Source organism: Strongylocentrotus purpuratus, unplaced genomic scaffold (assembly GCF_000002235.5).
Source record: "Strongylocentrotus purpuratus isolate Spur 01 unplaced genomic scaffold, Spur_5.0 spur5_scaffold_21, whole genome shotgun sequence".
In the NCBI taxonomy this organism is placed as follows: Eukaryota; Metazoa; Echinodermata; class Echinoidea; order Camarodonta; family Strongylocentrotidae; genus Strongylocentrotus; species Strongylocentrotus purpuratus.
Window position 1 is genome coordinate 23150276 of NW_022145607.1, and position 19521 is coordinate 23169796.

General features: G+C 36.9%; 1 protein-coding gene across 2 annotated transcripts in view; it reads right to left on the reverse strand.

The window, feature by feature from the left end:
• Window positions 1-2814: 2814 nt before the first annotated feature.
• Window positions 2815-19521, reverse strand: part of LOC755759 (aminopeptidase N) — a 58839-nt gene continuing 42132 nt past the window's right edge. For both annotated transcript variants that reach the window (XM_030995393.1, XM_030995394.1), the window contains exons 13-20: window positions 12064-12200; window positions 9889-10092; window positions 8015-8091; window positions 7543-7653; window positions 6745-6912; window positions 5046-5189; window positions 3969-4050; window positions 2815-3212 (exon numbers count right to left, since the gene is read on the reverse strand). In XM_030995393.1, the coding sequence (XP_030851253.1) occupies window positions 3063-3212; window positions 3969-4050; window positions 5046-5189; window positions 6745-6912; window positions 7543-7653; window positions 8015-8091; window positions 9889-10092; window positions 12064-12200 (1073 nt within the window). In that variant the 3' untranslated portion in view covers window positions 2815-3062. The remainder of the gene's footprint in view (window positions 3213-3968; window positions 4051-5045; window positions 5190-6744; window positions 6913-7542; window positions 7654-8014; window positions 8092-9888; window positions 10093-12063; window positions 12201-19521) is intronic.

Here is a 19521-nt window from a genome sequence, read left to right on the forward strand (position 1 = left end):
GCATTTACGTTTCTCCAAGCTACTATTGTTTCTGTGTTTCTTCCCTCCCCCTTAAGCCTATTGTTCCTTTAAGCTGCGGCAAAACAAGGTATATCTTGCGAGGGGTTTCTAATAAAGCGTACAACCTTTATCAGTTTGTTATATCTTCTATGAGGAGGCGCCATGGCTCAGTGGTAGAGCATCGTCTAGTTACGGGTAGGTCCCAGGTTCAGAACCAAATCGATACGCTAGTACCCTTTGGTACAGCATTATAAGCCTCCTTGACAATCACTGGGAGAGGACTTTAAGGCTTGGAATAGCTAGCCTACATGTACCACTAAGCCTATATATAATCCAAGTTGGGTATCTGATGATATAACAAGATATTCAGTGACATACTAAATATCCTACCACCATGCAATCTAGTATTACAGATACAATGGTCAGTTATTCCGTCACAAAGGTACTGTATTAGCATTGTTGTCTAAATATTTGCTCACTGGTCTGAATAAACTCAGGTAGAGGCATATAGTCGCTGCATGCCCCAGTCAATTACATTTACAGCTCCAAATAACCTCTGATAAGACTGCACCTTATAAAATCAAGCTTGGATTTGGATTTGGGATTTAGTAAGTTTCCATTAGAGGTAGTGGTAGAACAATATTGGGTATGATTGATGAAATTGTAATAAAAGATTATATATTCTCATTTAGCTTTTTATTTACAAAGTGATTACAGAATGTTGCTATGTGACCCTCTTGTTAATCTTACACACAAATAAGGCTGCATATATATACAGCATACAACAGCAGAATATGCGTAGGTGAATGTACTTTACACACAAAGTACTTGTACCATAATGCGGACGAGGATAACAATTGTTCACAATATAATCTTTACTCAATTAGCACCATAGGCAAACTACATGTAAAGGTCTATGGCGTTGGGGAATGGCGCACCTGCTTACAAAAGACATTTGAAAATTAAACTTTATACATTATATATGTCTATATAAATTTCTATATATCTATCTCTATAGCATCCATTGCAATAACATACAAGAAAAATTGTGTTACCGGTAAATAAACCATTTGAATATCATCATGGATAATAGGGTTTGTATTCTGAAAACTATATTTTCTTTCATACAGATAAGCGAGAGGTAAAAATACTGCCATGCCGAACTGAAATAGTGCATAATAAACACACACAAGATATATGTGCTGGCACATATCAGTACGATTTGTCTTTCTGAGCTCAGACAGCCAGTCACATAACTTTTCCCAAACTTGTTTAAATGGCAATTATGTCGAGAAAGGCAAAAGAATCCATCTGAATAGGGAGTCTGGCTATTCATTGTAACTTATCTTCGCTCCAGTGATCTCAAGCCATGCAGCCAGTCACATATTAAGTTATCTCAAAAAGTATTTTTTAAATGGCAAAGATGTCGAGACAGGCGAAAGAATTCATCTGAATAGGGACTGGCTATTCATTGTGATCTCAAAGAAGCCAACAGCAAGAAACTAATTATAACTTGGCTTGAGAAAGTCCACAGGTGTGGAGGAAAGCTGTCTACAACATTTTAAGGTAGGTAGAAGCTTACCGGTAAACTACATGCGATAGTTAGTATAAGTAACATAAAAGATAAGATTACATAGTTTTCATAATACCACCTATGAGCAATAATAGGACATCACTGACTTAGCAAATGAGTTGTAATACAAACCAAAATATCAATAATAATGATATTGATTACTTAATAATTATAATACTGATTATTCAATAAAAATATTAAAAACAATGATTATTCAAGAGTGCTAAAGAAAAGTATCATAGCACCTATAAAAACACAGATTGTGAAGAAAAACATAAAAATACATAGACTCATAAAATAGATTAATCACATACTGAGGGAAGAAGTATGTTTTAAGGAATCTTTTGAAAGTGGCAAGCCTAATTCTCTGATGGAAAGTGGCATATTGTTCCACGTTTTTGAAGCAGCCACTGTAAAATGTTTTTTGGTAGACGAGAGTCTGGATTCCGGAATAATTAGTTTATGATTGTCCGCTTTTGAGTGAAGATTATCAAGACCCTTTATTATAACGACTTGCATCGATTTTGCTCCTGAATCCAACAAGTCCCCTAAAAATACATGTAATGACAGCTGCAACTCACTTTAAAACTAATTCCAGATGAGACAAAAGAATTAGTTTGGAGCTATAAAAGTATGATAAAAGCAAACCACTTTAAATTGCAAATTGTAACCTCTGTAATCATATACATGATCTGATCAAATGTACCTCTTTCAAAGTTTGGCAGAAAACATATGCTTTTATAATTATATACACATTGTTCTTTACATCAAAGCAGCAGTGTCCTATTAAACAGTAAGTCATACAGTTCTTATATCCTTCATAAAATTTGAATATTCATCGCCAAGATCATTTGCATATATTTCAATTTTAAGTCACATATCATTGCATATGGTAATTAAAGGATTTACTGTTAAATACCAATGTAATCATTTTTGTCAGAATAAGATGAATGAAAATAAATACCGGTACACACGCATCAATATATTTTATAATTATAAAACACACAAGTCATTTTGGGGTTGGTTATTTAACTTTGCTTCATAACATTTTGTGTGTGGCTGTAGTGCCAATTAAAATATACATATGAGTTGCACAATATTCAGTGCACAAGAGATAATTTTTAACTGTTAGTGTTGGCAGCAAACTCAATAAATAATTTGAATGTAGAATAATGTGTTTGGACTAAGAATGTCAATGTTTGTTTTTTCCTTTGTAGATAGCGGGTAAGTTCATCCAAAGGGGTGTGACAGCCTATGAGTTAGGCTGACACAGCCCTCAGGGTTAGGCTGCGATGGCCCATAGAGTTAGGCTATGACAGCCCTTAGAGTTAGGCTGTGACAGCCCATAGAATCAAACTGTGATAGCCTTTGGAGTTATGCTGTGATGACCCTTAGAGTTAGGCTGTGATGACCCTTAGAGTTAGGCTATGATGGCCTTTAGAGTTAGGCTATCACAGCCCTCAGGGTTAGGCTGTGATGGCCCATAGAGTTAGGCAGTAACAGCCCACTCCAACCATTCCATGACCTCTTCTTCGTAGTCCTCCATCCATCTGATGTTAGCCCTGGTCTGGTCCACAGCTTGGGCAAACGCTCTAGAACCTGTCCCTTGGTCTGGATGGGTCTCGATGAAGTCCAGGAGCTGTTTAGTGAGGACACACATAAGGTACAATATAATTATAACAATGGACAATCAGGCCTGTATAAAACTAACATCTGCATAGAAAGACCACCTGTATAGAAAAAGACATCTGTCTTTATTAAAGAGGCTGAGGGTTAGCCTCTGAGTGGAGAATAACGTTAACAAATAGTACTGGATGACTTCCTTTTAAGCATTTTGAAAATATCTAATTAGTCACGCTAACACTGGAATATGTCAATCAGCTTAAAACATTATACCCTTACACTAATATAATATTAGAGGTGCCATAGTAGAGTGGTTTAAGCACTTGACTTGAAATGCAAAGGTCGTGGTTTCGATCCCTGATTATTAGTCTATTAGTCTTAGGCAAAGCATTAATCTTCATTTGCCACTCCATACCTAGGAAAGAAATGGGGACCTGGTAGGATGGCGAAAGCATTTGTTTTAGTAATTGCCATATGCCTTCATGGCACGGTGACCATATTGTAAGAGTACTCCCCAGGGAGTGGAGATGGTGCACATTGTGCGTGAATGAAGCCGATGACTGGGGTGATAATATCTGAAAAGCACTAATGGAGAAGGTATTTCGTATTACGTGCTATATAAATCCAGATTATTAGAAAAGTATTCAACACCAGCCATTCAAACTGACTTCAAATACGGCCACACCCGCTTAAAGCAACTACCTGTACATAAAGACCACCTTCTTGTCTTCCTTGAGTGGTCTTTATAAACAGGTTTTGCTGTATCACGTACCTCTTGGAGCTGAAACTCTCTATTGAAATTCGCCGTCACCGATTCAATCAGATCAGAAAACTGGAATACGCTGCTTCCGTATCTGATGTAAGACAAGGACATTCATGAAGGATTGTTAAAGTAGTCACCCGAAGAATCAAAAGTGTTTTGAATTGATGCAAAATTCATATCATTATGCGAAAGGGAAGCCCTACTGATCAAATATAACAACTTCCCTCTTCAAAATATGTTTGGGGCCCCCAGTAATCATCTCTCAGAAATGTTAATTTTGAGATCCAGATTTTCTGCCTTCAGCGGTCCTCTGTAGAGCGTCAAGATTTGTGATGTCACATGCAAGACACAGCTAGCCACAAAATTGGATTTTACGCCTTTCCATGATATCTATATGATTTTTCACCAATGATATGTGCTTTTCAAGAGAAAATCTTTCCATCCATAAATAATTTGTCCATAGTTATCAGTTATCAAGAATTTTCTGCTTTTACTGACATACGTTGTGTCACTGAGATTAAACTCTATCTATCTATATGATTTTTCACCAATGATATGTGCTTTTCAAGAGAAAATCTTTCCATCCATAAATAATTTGTCCATAGTTATCAGTTATCAAGAATTTTCTGCTTTTACTGACATACGTTGTGTCACTGAGATAAAACTCAAACGAATCTATTTCTGAAATCTTGAAGAGCATGATTCAACTATATCTACTGCTTTTCAGGCACTAATAATAATACTAATATTCTTTTCTTGTATATCACATAACACAGTATGTGTAACAATTGACAAGTTTAGGTCCATATTATGTCTTACTGGATCAAAACAAATAAAGGACATTACAGCCATTGACAGTACATGCCATTAGTGTTAGGTGTTACCGTAGTTGTAAGGTGTTAAGTGTTATAGGTTAAGATTCTTTATTATGTCACAAGGGACAATATATACCTTTATATACCTTTTGTTTCAATGTTTTTAATGGTGGTGAATAAATAAATTCAAATTCAAATATATTCAAGGAATACTGCATCAAATATAATATTTGTATAAGAAAAAGGTTCAAATAACAGGAACAAAACTTACTCATTTCTGTAGAAGTCCCAGTTGACCCGGAAGAAGTCCCAGGCAAGGTCAGAGCCGATGGTGTTGGAGGCAACGTATCCTGCCACATTCTCTGCGTCTTGAGCCTTGATCGTTCCATTGGGGGCAATGCTCAATTCTAGGTACCTGCAAATTATTCAATAATTTATCAATGATAGATTATTTGACACCAAACCATTCTTTTACACTAAAGAAAATTGCACTAGATATAGATTTTTAACTCTCAAGAATCAAACACTTTGAATCGTTGAGGCTGGGAACAAAATATTTTCTATATGTAGAGAGAGTGCATTTTGGGGACAGCAAAGTTTGGTAAAACGGCATTTTGACATAATAATAATGAAGATTGATTTATTAAGCCCATAAAAACAAAAGTTTCTCTAAGTTTATTTAACTAGTCACAAGAACAATTAAGAACAAAACCCTTAAACTAAAGACATGTAGCTAAATTTATTAATTCATTAAGGACAAAGTAAATACAGATAGCAAATATTTATGAAAAATCAATTAGAGTAACATATTTGATTATAAAGACATTACTTAATTGCAATGTCAAAAATTACAAACGAAACAGGAAAGTTTTGAAAAGGGTTTTGAAATTCTGTCGTGTGGGAGCCTGATGGATATGCAGAGGTAGCGAAGTCCAGAGAGTTGGATCATCACTGGAATGTATAAATTTTCTTCAAAAAAACAAAAACATCCCCCTCCCCACCCTCACAAAAAAATACAATGAGCTTGAAGATATGAAATAATGAAGGGACCTACCCTGTAAGACAACAAACATACAGTCCTATCTGTGGGGCCACATGAAAGAGGATTCCTACCCTATTACAAAATGGCCGTTTGAACCCTATTCAGCTGAAGGTCGCATGTCACAATTCTACTCCAATGAAGTTTACAGAGCATATTTTTAACCACAACTGCATTTTTTTCACTGTAAGTCTCGTGACAGTAACACAAAAATGGCCCTCTTAAAGTTTGAAAGAAGTAAAAAATTGTGGGGGAAAGCGATTTACAAAGCAATGCACCTACCATTGTGATTCTAAACTTGTTTTTGTTTGTACAATGTATTCAAGTATCATGTACATTTTAATATTATAACATAATTTAAAGTCAATAGCATGGTGATATAACACATGCAAGACTGTACACAACGAAGCAAGAAGCTTGAACTGGTATGCTAGCATACCGGTAGCTAGTTTACATACAGCACTCTTTCTTGTTTTCAAAAATTAAAAAGATTAGGGGTCCATTGCAGGGGGTGTTTCACAAAGATCTTAAGTTAAACTTATCTCTTAGTTGGACTTAACAATTATGGAAAGCCGTTAGCATCTTTAAAAATATTTTGTAAAAGTTATTACAAAACGCATAAAATGTTGATTCAAATCGTTCATATATTCTATTATCATGGAGATTTCATGTTCTTAATGTGGAATTTATGAAAAGTCTACTTGAATTACTTGAATTTTTGCTTTTGAATATATTTAATTTTAAAGCTACTAATGGCTCTCCATAATGTTTTTTTTTTTTTGAGTCCAACTTAGAGTTAAGTGTGACTTAGGATCTTTGTGAAAACACCCCCCCCCCCCCCCCCCCGGCTTAGATTTTGGGCACCCAGGACACATGTTAGTGTGGAGCCCTGCATACAGTATCAAAGAATGCCTGATGGATGAATACTCACGAGTTCAGGATCCATGGTATCCGACTGCATCCCATGGCAGCCAGGAGGATGTTCTTCTCCGTGGCGACAGAGGTGCCGAGGTACTCCTGGTAGGCAAAGTTCCATTCCTCTTGGCCCCCGGCAGAGATGGCCGTGCAGTACACGCGGGACTTCTGGTTGGGAGGGACCCTGGGAGTTACAGACAAGAATTGAGCATGAACGGAAATACTTATAACAGCTTTTCCTTTGGCTGAAAATTCAATCTCTTCTCTTTGAATTTCATCTACTCTACTCATCTCTATTTTCAGGTCTTTGTATTTCAGTCGAAAATTATGAACGTTCACACAATACATGAATATACATTTACATGTACATACTATTATATCATGGGGGTGTTTCACAAAGATTATAAGTCAAACTTAACTCTAAGTTGGACTTAAATATTATGGAGAGCCATCTGTAGCCTTAGAATGAAGTATATTCAAAAGCAAAAATTAAACGGCCAATGGCTTTCCATAATTGTTAAGTCCAACTTAGAGATAAGTTCAACTTAGGATTTTTGTGAAACACCCCCTGGTACTATTAAATCTGGTACTATCACCCGGCATTATATTCCACATACTAAGAAACTGCTCTACGATTGGTCAAAAGTAAATCAGGTGATGAAAGATAGTTCGCCCATCATTGCTGTGAGAAGCAAAAAGTCTGTTTAACTCTCTCACTTGAATTGAACGGCTCATGAAATAGTTCTACTATCTCACTGATAGACATTAAATAGTTGTATACTAATACTCTAAGAACAATATTACAGGGCCTTACGGATTGTTAGCTGGATCAGCCATCCATGTTGCATAGTACTCTATAGCAGTATTCACACAGTCTTCATTGCCATACCCACAGGCTAGACTGATGGCTATCACACGACCAGACCTAAAAACAAAAAGAAGAAAAAAAATCATACCACAATAATCTCTAAGAGTATACATTTCAGAGTACAAGATAATATATTACCACCTTACAAAAAAAGCCGCAATCATATAAAAATCTTAGGTAGTGGCATACATGTAGCATAGGTCTAGCTATTGACGGAAACTTGCATCAAGGGGGGGGGGGGGGGGGGGGGGGGGTCATTTCTCTTAAAGGATAGATGGTTGTCATCTTTAAGTTTTGTGATATACAGATGACGTACACTACATTAAGTCAATTTCCACTGCCACTTTATGTTTCTGTTTCTGTTTTCTTTTTAGCATGGCATATCTGAACAAGAAAAATAGAATAAGTAAGAACTCACTGATCAAGATGGGATCCAACAGTATCATTCCATCCAACGTAATTGTAGAAGGGTTCTACCTGACGCCTCATGTATGTCTGTAGGATATCAAAGAAAGAATGGTAATATTAATAATAGAGGGTTCTTACATAGCCCTCATGTCTGCCAAACTTTACACTCCTAGCACTCCACAATTTTATTGCCATGGCTTTAGCATGGCTGCCATTATGGCGCTCTAGCATTTCAAGGAATAATTTCCTCAAGCATTTCAAGGAATAAATTCCTACCAGGCATCCATTTACCTCCCTTAGGGGGAGTGTTGCAAAATGTCAATAAATGTCTTGCCAAAGGACATTAGTGCCGCGGTGGGACTCAAACCACAAACCATGTGTTCCACAGTCCAGTGACTTATCCAGGAGACCACGACATCTCTACAAATAAGAATTACATCATCTGGCCCCATTTCACAAAACTTGTCATCAGTGACAAATGACAGTTTCTGTTATAAGCTAGTGAAATCCTTGCTTCTAATTGGTTATCAGCAGAATTGTCACTGATTTTTGTCATTTGTCATTGAAAAAAGGCTTTGTAGAACGGGTCCCTGTTCGGAGCCAGAAGGACGTAACACACCACGTAAACAAATATAGGTTAACACTTTCTGGCTTCAAGCAGACGATATGTGGTTTGGTCAGTTGCATTTTTCTGTATTGTTTATTAAAGCAGTACCTGTAAGAAACTATTCTTTTGGTACCATGCCCTCTCCTCTTTGTACAATTAACATCTAAATTATTCATACCCCTTGTAAATTTGATAATTTTTGCATTTGTCGTAACTCAAGAATGAAAGGTGGACTGGTTGAATTAGGGCCGTTGTTGAAAAAAAATTAGATGTAAGTTTTCATGTCACATTCTCATGAAACATAAATCAGGAAAATTTAATTTTTCACACACTGACAAAATTACAGAACTTGGTAAGGGTAAATTTAGCTGTATTCTCATTTGTGTACTTGTGCAAATGAAGATATCATGAAAATAAAGATTATGCGAAGCTCATAGTGCCCTCTTATATCCATCCATTATTATTCATATTCCATCTATACAGATGGTACAGTAAGGATTGATGAGGGATATAGATTACATATCAATCATGTATTTCCTCAACATGTACCTGTCTATATCTGTCCATCTATCCACATCTCTCTATTTATCTCTATATTTCTTTATCTCTCACACTGCTCATCTATCTATCAATCTATCTGCCTATCTTTCCATCTATATTAGCACAGGTTTAAAAAAGAAATAGGAAAAACCTGTGCTATAACCAATGATAATGACAGAATCAAAAGTGACGGCTGCATATTTGCACATACCAATCAATGGGAATGCTAAATGCCCCTAAAAAATACTACTACAGTCAAACCTCTCTATAAAGGCCACACAAGGGAAACACAAAAAGTGGCCACTGTAGACAGGTTTGCTTTTCTAGACAGCTTTTTCTGTACAAATTTACTTCTAGAGGAAAGCTATCTGAGTGACCACTATAAATAGGTGACCTTTATACAGAGGTGGCCACTAAGACATGTTTGGCTGTGTTGCCCTGGCTTTTTTTTTCAATGACAAATCTGCTGATAACCAATCAGAAGCAAGGATTTCAATAGCTTATAACAAAAACTGTCATTTGTCACCGATGACAAGTTTGGTGAACCCCCCCCCCCCCCCCCAGGTACACATTGTATTCTACACCTTGGTGGAGAATAATGGACACTGACACTTCATCAGGAACTCATACCACAAGCCATGCCCAGTGATGTTTCCACTATTGACCAAGACACTTCCACCTGATACCTAGAACATTTTCCATCTCTAAACGAACTCAAAAAAAGAGAAATCACTTACCGAGAACAAGCCGTATGCCTGTGACCTGCTGAGCATGAGGTCAACATATCCCAAGACCTGGTTCAGCACGCTCCATGGAACGTAATCCTGTTCATACTCCAAGTAGAACGTGAGGTTAAAGGCCGTAACCATGCTGAGTTGACCTGACACGGCAAGGTTGAAGGCGTCGCTGATAAGAGCCGCACGACTGGAGATGGGGATAGCCTGAATCAAAATGGAATGACAAATGGATTATTATTGATGAAAAATCAACTCCAGTCACCCTCGTCATCTAAGACAGTGGAACCTGAGGTTAAAGGTCGTGACCTGACTGACCTAACATGACACGGCAAGGTTGAAGGCGTCGCTGATAAGAGCCGCACGACTGGAGATGGGGATAGCCTGAATCAAAATGGAATGACAAATGGATTATTATTGATGAAAAATCAACTCCAGTCACCCTCGTCATCTAGGTAGAACCCGAGGTTAAAGGTCATGACCTGTCTGAGCTGACCTGACACGGCAAGGTTGAAGGTGTCGCTGATCAGAGCCGCACGACTGGAGATGGGGATAACCTGAAATCAAGATGGATTATTATTGATGAAAAATCAACTCCAGTCACCCTCGTCATCTAGGTAGAACCCGAGGTTAAAGGTCATGACCTGTCTGAGCTGACCTGACACGGCAAGGTTGAAGGTGTCGCTGATCAGAGCTGCATGACTGGAGATGGGGATAACGTGAATCAAGTTGGAATGATAAATCGACTATTATTGAGGGAAAACCAACTCCAGTCAGCCTCGTCACCTAGGTAGAACCTGAGGTTAAAGGTCACAACCATGCCGAGTTGACCTGACACGGCAAGGTTGAAGGCATCTCTGATCAGAGCCGCACGACTGGAGATGGGGATAGCCTGAATCAAAATGGAATGACAAATGGATTATTATTGATGAAAATGAATTCCAGTCACCCTCGTCATCTAGTTAGAACCTGAGGTTAAAGGTCATGACCTGTCTGAGCTGACCTGACACGGCAAGGTTGAAGGTGTCGCTGATCAGAGCTGCATGACTGGAGATGGGGATAACGTGAATCAAGTTGGAATGATAAATCGACTATTATTGAGGGAAAACCAACTCCAGTCACCCTCGTCACCTAGGTAGAACCTGAGGTTAAAAGTCACAACCATGCCGAGTTGACCTGACACGGCAAGGTTGAAGGCATCTCTGATCAGAGCCGCACGACTGGAGATGGGGATAGCCTGAATCAAAATGGAATGACAAATGGATTATTATTGATGAAAATGAATTCCAGTCACCCTCGTCATCTAGGTAGAACCCGAGGTTAAAGGTCATGACCTGTCTGAGCTGACCTGACACGGCAAGGTTGAAGGTGTCGCTGATCAGAGCTGCATGACTGGAGATGGGGATAACGTGAATCAAGTTGGAATGATAAATCGACTATTATTGAGGGAAAACCAACTCCAGTCAGCCTCGTCACCTAGGTAGAACCTGAGGTTAAAGGTCACAACCATGCCGAGTTGACCTGACACGGCAAGGTTGAAGGCATCTCTGATCAGAGCCGCACGACTGGAGATGGGGATAGCCTGAATCAAAATGGAATGACAAATGGATTATTATTGATGAAAATGAATTCCAGTCACCCTCGTCATCTAGTTAGAACCTGAGGTTAAAGGTCATGACCTGTCTGAGCTGACCTGACACGGCAAGGTTGAAGGTGTCGCTGATCAGAGCTGCATGACTGGAGATGGGGATAACGTGAATCAAGTTGGAATGATAAATCGACTATTATTGAGGGAAAACCAACTCCAGTCACCCTCGTCATCTAGTTAGAACCTGAGGTTAAAGGTCATGACCTGACACGGCCAGGTTGAAGGCGTCGCTGATCAGAGCCGCACGACTGGAGATTAGGATAGCCTGAATCAAGATGGAATGATTAATGGATTATTATTGATGGAAATTCAACTCCAATCACATTATCTAGTTGGAACCTGAGGTTAAAGGTTAAGACCGTGCTGAGCTGATCAGAGCCGCCGACTGGAAATAGGAATTACCTAAATGAAATTTTAAAAACATCATGAAGGTTAAAAGAAAAAAGAATAAAATAATAAATCAAGAATAATAAAAAGACAACCTTTTTGGGAACTTAAATAATAATTCAGTGATATTAACATGTTCCTACCGTATGATTCTCTGTGAGTTGTTTGCTGATAAGGTCCCAGTTCTTCTCATCATAGTTCACTCTGTAGAACCCATAGGCATTAACGTTGGCTAGTAGCCAGTCGTCAGATGTCGTGCCGTCGTCAAAGTCAATCGATACTGTATGTGATCAAATGAAAAACATGAATGATTTTCATGCTTCAACAAAAGAAGGAGGTATAAACTAGACTTTAATTCGTCACTTAGACGAATTAGGTGATACGTATGATAATGGTTTACATAACGAATAATGCATTACACGATATATTATTTTGTAAAATGCTTCTCCCATTCATATGCTTCTCCCTTATGATCTATTCATATGTCAAGATTAAATTGTGTCTCCTTGATCATCATGGATCTAGGGAAGATAGATTGAAACAATATATGACCTTTGACCCTGTGCAGTAACCAGTTCCACATTTGACTCTAATTTACATCATGAAGAACACCTTTTGACGATTTTTATCTTATTCAAAGAAATGAAAATGTAATTGATAAATGATTATCATCATTATGATAATGATGATCATGATGATCATGATCATGATCATGAGCGCGATCATGACATCTTATTGAAAAAATGAGGGTTGATTTAGATAGCATATAGTCTCAGCTACAACATACTCAAAAATCAACAAAATCCAAGCCGAAATAACGGCGATATTGCTCGCAAAAGACAGGAATGTAGACTCCAGATTTGAGAAAAAGTCATCTCCCATAGGGATTACACGCAAAAAGTAATGGATTAAGTGAAAATAGGGTAATAATAAAGTAAAAAGGGTTATTTATGACATTATTTGCGAATCTGCGTGTTTAAATAATCAAAGGAGATGGTACAGTGAAAGGTCAAAAGGAAAAAAAGTGAAAAAAAAGTGTTGGAGACACCCGGACTCGAACCAGGGATCTCGAGGTTGGAAGTAAAGTGCGTTACCGATATACCAAAACATCTCCCATAGCGATTACACGTAAACAGGAAATAGAATTCAGAAATCCTACTTTGCAAGTGAAATATGAGCATGATCCCGGCATCTAATCGAAAAATAAAGGGCACACTTGTGATAGCTCATTGTCTCAGCTACAACATATCCAAAGCTCAGTGAAAACGAAGCTAAAACAACAGAGATCTTGCTCGCGAAAGACAGGAGTGTTGAATCCAGTTTTGAGAAAAAGTCATTTCCAATAGAGAATACACGCAAAATGCGAAAAATTGACATGCCTCCTTTAATCGCAAAAATACACCATGATACTTTTGTCAAAAATAAAAATTGTGAATACTACATTTGTAGAAAATTGTCTCAGCTAGAACATATCAAAATTTAAAAGAAAATTGATCCATATTTACAGAGATACAATCAATTTTCCAAAAATATGCTGACGTCATAATATGCAAATTAAAATTTTGAGTTTGGAGGCCATTATGATGACGTCATGAGTTAATCGAGGATAAAATGAGACATGAAATCATATTTCCGACTCCTAATCTATCCAAATATGAAAAAATATTAGGAGTTTCTATCTATTCTAAAGAGTTACAATGAATTTTATATAGGCATGTTTTTGCCCATGTATTGTGGATAAAGATAACGCAAATCCGCGCGTGCTGTCAACTTTGACGGACGCTCATTGCGTTAATAAAAGGTGAACAACTTATCAAAATGCTTGGAAAAATGTACCGAATATGATGACAGAAAAAAATCGGCGATTCTAAGTTGCAAAATGCCAGTACGCGCGAAAACGCGCGCGCATGCGCGTGTGCGTAATTTTTTTATCAAATGCTCCATATGGCCTGAAACGTATGCAAAAAAAATTTGGGATGATTTAGAGCATTTTAAATTTTTGCGCGCGCGTAAACGCGCGGACGAGCGCGCACGCGCGCATTTACGCACATTTATTGACCTGAAATTGACCGGACGGATATTGATCTAAATCGTGATAAATATGAATGAGAAATTACTATTCGTTATGAAGATATGATCATTAGTTGTTTTTCACAAAATGGCGCCTGGATGACGTCACGATGACTTTGAGTCTTTGAAAATTCACGCAGTTCTAAGTTAGACTAAGATCTATCATCATTAAAAGATTCATGACAATGGCTTCATTCAGTCTTGAGATATCTTGCGAACAAATTCGAGGAAGAATAATAATAAATAAATAAATAAATAAATAAATAATAAAAATCTTGACGAAATCAAAAGGTGATACGTCTACGTACGTATCACCTAACTAGACTTTAATTCGTCACTGAGACGAATTAGGTGATACGTATGATAATGGTTTACATAACGAATAATGCATTACACGACATATTATTCTGTAAAATGCTTCTCCCATTTATATGCTTCTCCCATTATGATCTATTCATATGTCAAGATTAAATTGTGTCTCCTTGATCATCATGGATCTAGGGAAAATAGATTGAAACAATATATGACCTTTGACCCTGTGCAGTAACCAGTTACACATTTGACTCTAATTTACATCATGAAGAACACCTTTTGACGATTTTATCTTATTCAAAGAAATGAAAATGTAATTGATAAATGATTTTCATCATTATGATAATGATGATCATGATGATAATGATCATGATCATGAGCGCGATCCTGACATCTTATTGAAAATATAAGGATTGATTTAGATAGCATATAGTCTAAGCTACAACATACTCAAAAATCAACAAAATCCAAGCAGAACTAACGGCGATATTGCTTGCAAAAGACAGGAATGTAGAATCCAGATTTGAGAAAAAGTCATCTCCCTTAGGGATTACACGCAAAAAGTAATGGATTAAGTGATAATAGGGTAATAATAAAGTAAAAAGGGTTGTTTATGACATTATTTGCGATTCTACGTGTTTAAAAAATCAAAGGAGATGGTACAGTGAAAGGTCAAAAGGAAAAAAAAGTGAAGAAAAAAGTGTTGGAGACACCCGGACTCGAACCAGGGATCTCGAGGTTGGAAGTCAAGTGCGTTACTGATATACCAATACATCTCCCATAGCGATAACACGTAAACGGGAAATGGAATTCTGAAGTCCTACTTTGCAAGTGAAATATGAGCATGATCCCGGCATATGATCGAAAAATAAAGTGCACACTGGAGATAGCCTTTTATCTCAGCTACAACATACCCGAAGCTCAGCAAAAACAAAGCTAAAACAACGAAGATATTGCTCGCGAAAGAGGGAAATGTAGAATCCAGTTTTGAGAAATAGTCATGTGCCATAGAGAATACACGCAAAATGTGAAAAATTGACATGCCTCCTTTAATCCCCAAAATACACCATGATACTTTTGTCAAAAATAAAAATTGTGAACACTGCATTTGTAGAAAATTGTTTCAGCTAGAACATATCAAAATTTAAAAGAAAATTGATCGATATTTATAGAGATAAAATTAATGTTCCAAAAATGTGCTGACGTCATAATATGCAAATTTAAATTTTGAGTTTGGAGGCCATTATGATGACGTCATGAGTTAATTGAGGATCAAATGAGACATGAAATCATATTTCCATTTCATAATATATCTAAATATGAACAAAGATTGGAAGTTTTTATCTATTCTGAAGAGTAACAATGAATTTTATATAGGCATGTTTTTGCCCATGTATTGTGGATAAAGATAATGCAAATCCGCGCGTGCTGTCAACTTTGACGGACGCTCATTGCGTTAATAAAAGGTGAACAAGTTATCAAAATGCTTGGAAAAATGTGCCAAATATGATGATAGAGAAATTTCGGCGATTTTATGTTGCAAAACGCTAGTACGCTCAAAAAACGCGCGCGCATGCGCGTGAGCATAATTTTTTGTCAAATGCTCCATATGGCCTGAAACGTATGCAAAAAAAATTTGGGATGATTTAGAGCATTTTAATTTTTTGCGCGCGCGTGACCGCGCGGACGAACGCGCATGCACGCATTTGCGTACGTTAAATGACCTGAAATTGAGCGGACGGATATTAATCTTAATCGTGATAATTATGAATGAGAAATACTTTTCCTTTATGAAGATATGATCATAAGTTGATTTTCACAAAATGGCGCCTGGATGACGTCACGATGACTTTGAGTTTTTGAAAAGTCATGCAGTTCTAAGTTAGACTAAGATCTATCATCATGGCAAGTTTTTTGATAATGGCTTTAGCCATTCTTGAGATATCCTGCGAACAAAATTGAGGAAGAATAATAATAATTTCTTCTATACAGACACAAAATAAATACTAGACTTTAATTCGTCACTTAGACGAATTAGGTGATACGTATGATAATGGTTTGCATAACGAATAATGCATTACACGATATATTATTTTGTAAAATGCTTCTCCCATTTATATGCTTCTCCCATTATGATCTATTCATATGTCAAGATTAAATTGTGTCTCCTTGATCATCATGGATCTAGGGAAGATAGATTAAAACAATATATGACCTTTGACCCTGTGCAGTAGCCAGTTACACATTTGACTCTAATTTACATCATGAAGAACACCTTTTGACGATTTTATCTTATTCAAAGAAATGAAAATGTAATTGATATATGATTATCATCATTATGATAATGATGATCATGATGATAATGATCATGATCATGAGCGCGATCATGACATCTTATTGAAAAAATGAGGATTGATTTAGATAGCATATAGTCTCAGGTACAACATACTCTAAAATCAACAAAATTCAAGCAGAAATAAGGGTGATATTGCTCGCAAAAGACAGGAATGTAGAATCCAGATTTGAGAAAAAGTCATCTCCCATAGATTACATGCAAAAAGTAATGGATTAAGTGAAAATAGGGTAATAATAAAGTAAAAAGGATTTTTTATGACATTATTTGCGATTCTTCGTGTTTAAATAATCAAAGGAGATGGTACAGTGAAGGTCAAAAGGAAAAAAAAGTGAAGAAAAAAAATTGTTGGAGACACCCGGACTCGAACCAGGGATCTCGAGGTTGGAAGTCAAGTGCGTTACCGATATACCAAAACATCTCCCATAGCGATTACACGTAAACGGGAAATGGAATTCAGAAATCCTACTTTGCAAGTGAAATATGAGCATGATCCCGGCATCTAATCGAAAAATAAAAGGCACAATTTTGATAGCTCATTGTCTCAGCTACAACATATCCAAAGCTCAGTGAAAACAAAGCTAAAACAACGGAGATCTTGCTCGCGAAAGACAGGAGTGTAGAATCCAGTTTTGAGAAAAAGTCATGTCCCATAGAGAATACACGCAAAATGCGAAAAATTGACATGCCTCCTTTAATCGCAAAAATACACCATGATACTTTTGTCAAAAATAAAAATTGTGAATACTACATTTGTAGAAAATTGTCTCAGCTAGAACATATTAAAATTAAAAAGAAAATTGATCCATATTTACAGAGATACAATCAATTTTCTAAAAATATGCTGACGTCATAATATGCAAATTTAAATTTTGAGTTTGGAGGCCATTATGATGACATTATGACTTAATTGAGGGTCAAATGAGACATGAAATCATATCTCCGACTCATAATCTATCCAAATATGAAAAAAATATTAGGAGTTTCTACCTATTCTAAAGAGTTACAATGAATTTTATATAGGCCTGTTTTTGCCCATGTATTGTGGATAAAGATAACGCAATTCCGCGCGTGCTGTCAACTTTGACGGACGCTCATTGCGTTAATAAAAGGTGAGCAAATTATCAAAATGCTTGGAAAAATGTGCCAAATATGATGACAGAGAAAATTTGGTGATTCTATGTTGCAAAATGCCAGTACGCGCGGAAACGCGCACGCATGCGCGTGTGCGCGATTTTTTGCGAAATGCTTTAAATGGCCTGAAACGTATGCAAAAAAAATTTGGGATGATTTGGAGCTATTTAAATTTTTGCGCGCGCATGTACGCGCGCACGAACGCGTACGCGCACGTTTACGCACGTTTATTGACCTAAAATTGACCGGACGGATATTGATCTTAACCATGATAAATATGAATGAAAAATTACTATCCGTTATGAAGATATGATCATTAGTTGATTTTCACAAAATGGCGCCTGGATGACGTCACGATTATTTTGAGTCTTTGAAAAGTCACGCAGTTCTAAGTTAGACTAAGATCTATCATCATTGAAAGATTCATAACAATGGCTTCATTCAGTCTTGAGATATCCTGCGAACAAATTTGAGGAAGAATAATAAATAAAAAAAAAAATAAATAAAAATCTTGACGAAATCAATAGGTGATACGTTGACTTCGTTACGTATCACCTAACTAGACTTTAATTCGTCACTTAGACGAATTAGGTGATACGTATGATAATGGTTTACATAACGAATAATGCATTACACGATATATTATTTTGTAAAATGCTTCTCCCATTTATATGCTTCTCCCGTTATGATCTATTCATATGTCTAGATTAACCCTTTGCTTACGGGAACCTGGTGGTCCCTATGTTAAGTCTATGGGAATAATAACATTCAGTAGTCAACGGGTTAAATTGTGTCTCCTTGATCATCCTGGATCTAGGGAAGATAGGTTGAAAGAATATATAACCTTTGACCCTGTGCAGTAACCAGTTACACATGTGACTCTCATTTACATCATGAAGAACACCTTTTGACGATTTTATCTTATTCAAAGAAATGAAAATGTAATTGATAAATGATTATCATCATTATGATAATGATGATCATGATCATGATCATGAGCGCGATCATGACATCTTATTGAAAAAAATGAGGGTTGATTTAGATAGCATATAGTCTCAGCTACAACACACTCAAAAATCAAAAAAATCCAAGCCGAAATAACGGCGATATTGCTCGCAAAAGACAGGAATGTAGACTCCAGATTTTAAGAAAAAGTCATCTCCTATAGGGATTACACGCACAAAGTAATGGATTAAGTGAAAATGGGGTAATAATAAAGTAAAAAGGGTTATTTATGACGATATTTGCGAATCTACGTGTTTAAATAATCAAAGGAGATTGTACAGTGAAGGTCAAAAGGAAAAAAAAAGTGAAAAAAAAAAGGGTTGGAGACACCCGGACTCGAACCAGGGATCTCGAGGTTGGAAGTCAAGTGCGTTACCGATATACCAAAACATCTCCCATAGCGATTACACGTAAACGGGAAATGGAATTCAGAAATCCTACTTTGCAAGTGAAATATGAGCATGATCCCGGAATCTAATCGAAAAATAAAGAATACACTTTTGATAGCTCATTGTCTCAGCTACAACATATTAGAAGCTCAACGAAAACAAAGCTAAAACTAGAAATGCAATCGTGTCACAACGATGTGCGTGCAATGACGCCATGTTTCTACGTGTCAAACGAAAGAGCTTCTCTCGCCCTATCCAGAGCAATTTGTACGAAGTCTGTAGCTTCTGTGATATTGGAGATAGGTAGGGCGAAAGAAAGGCCTCAACAGTGACCTTGA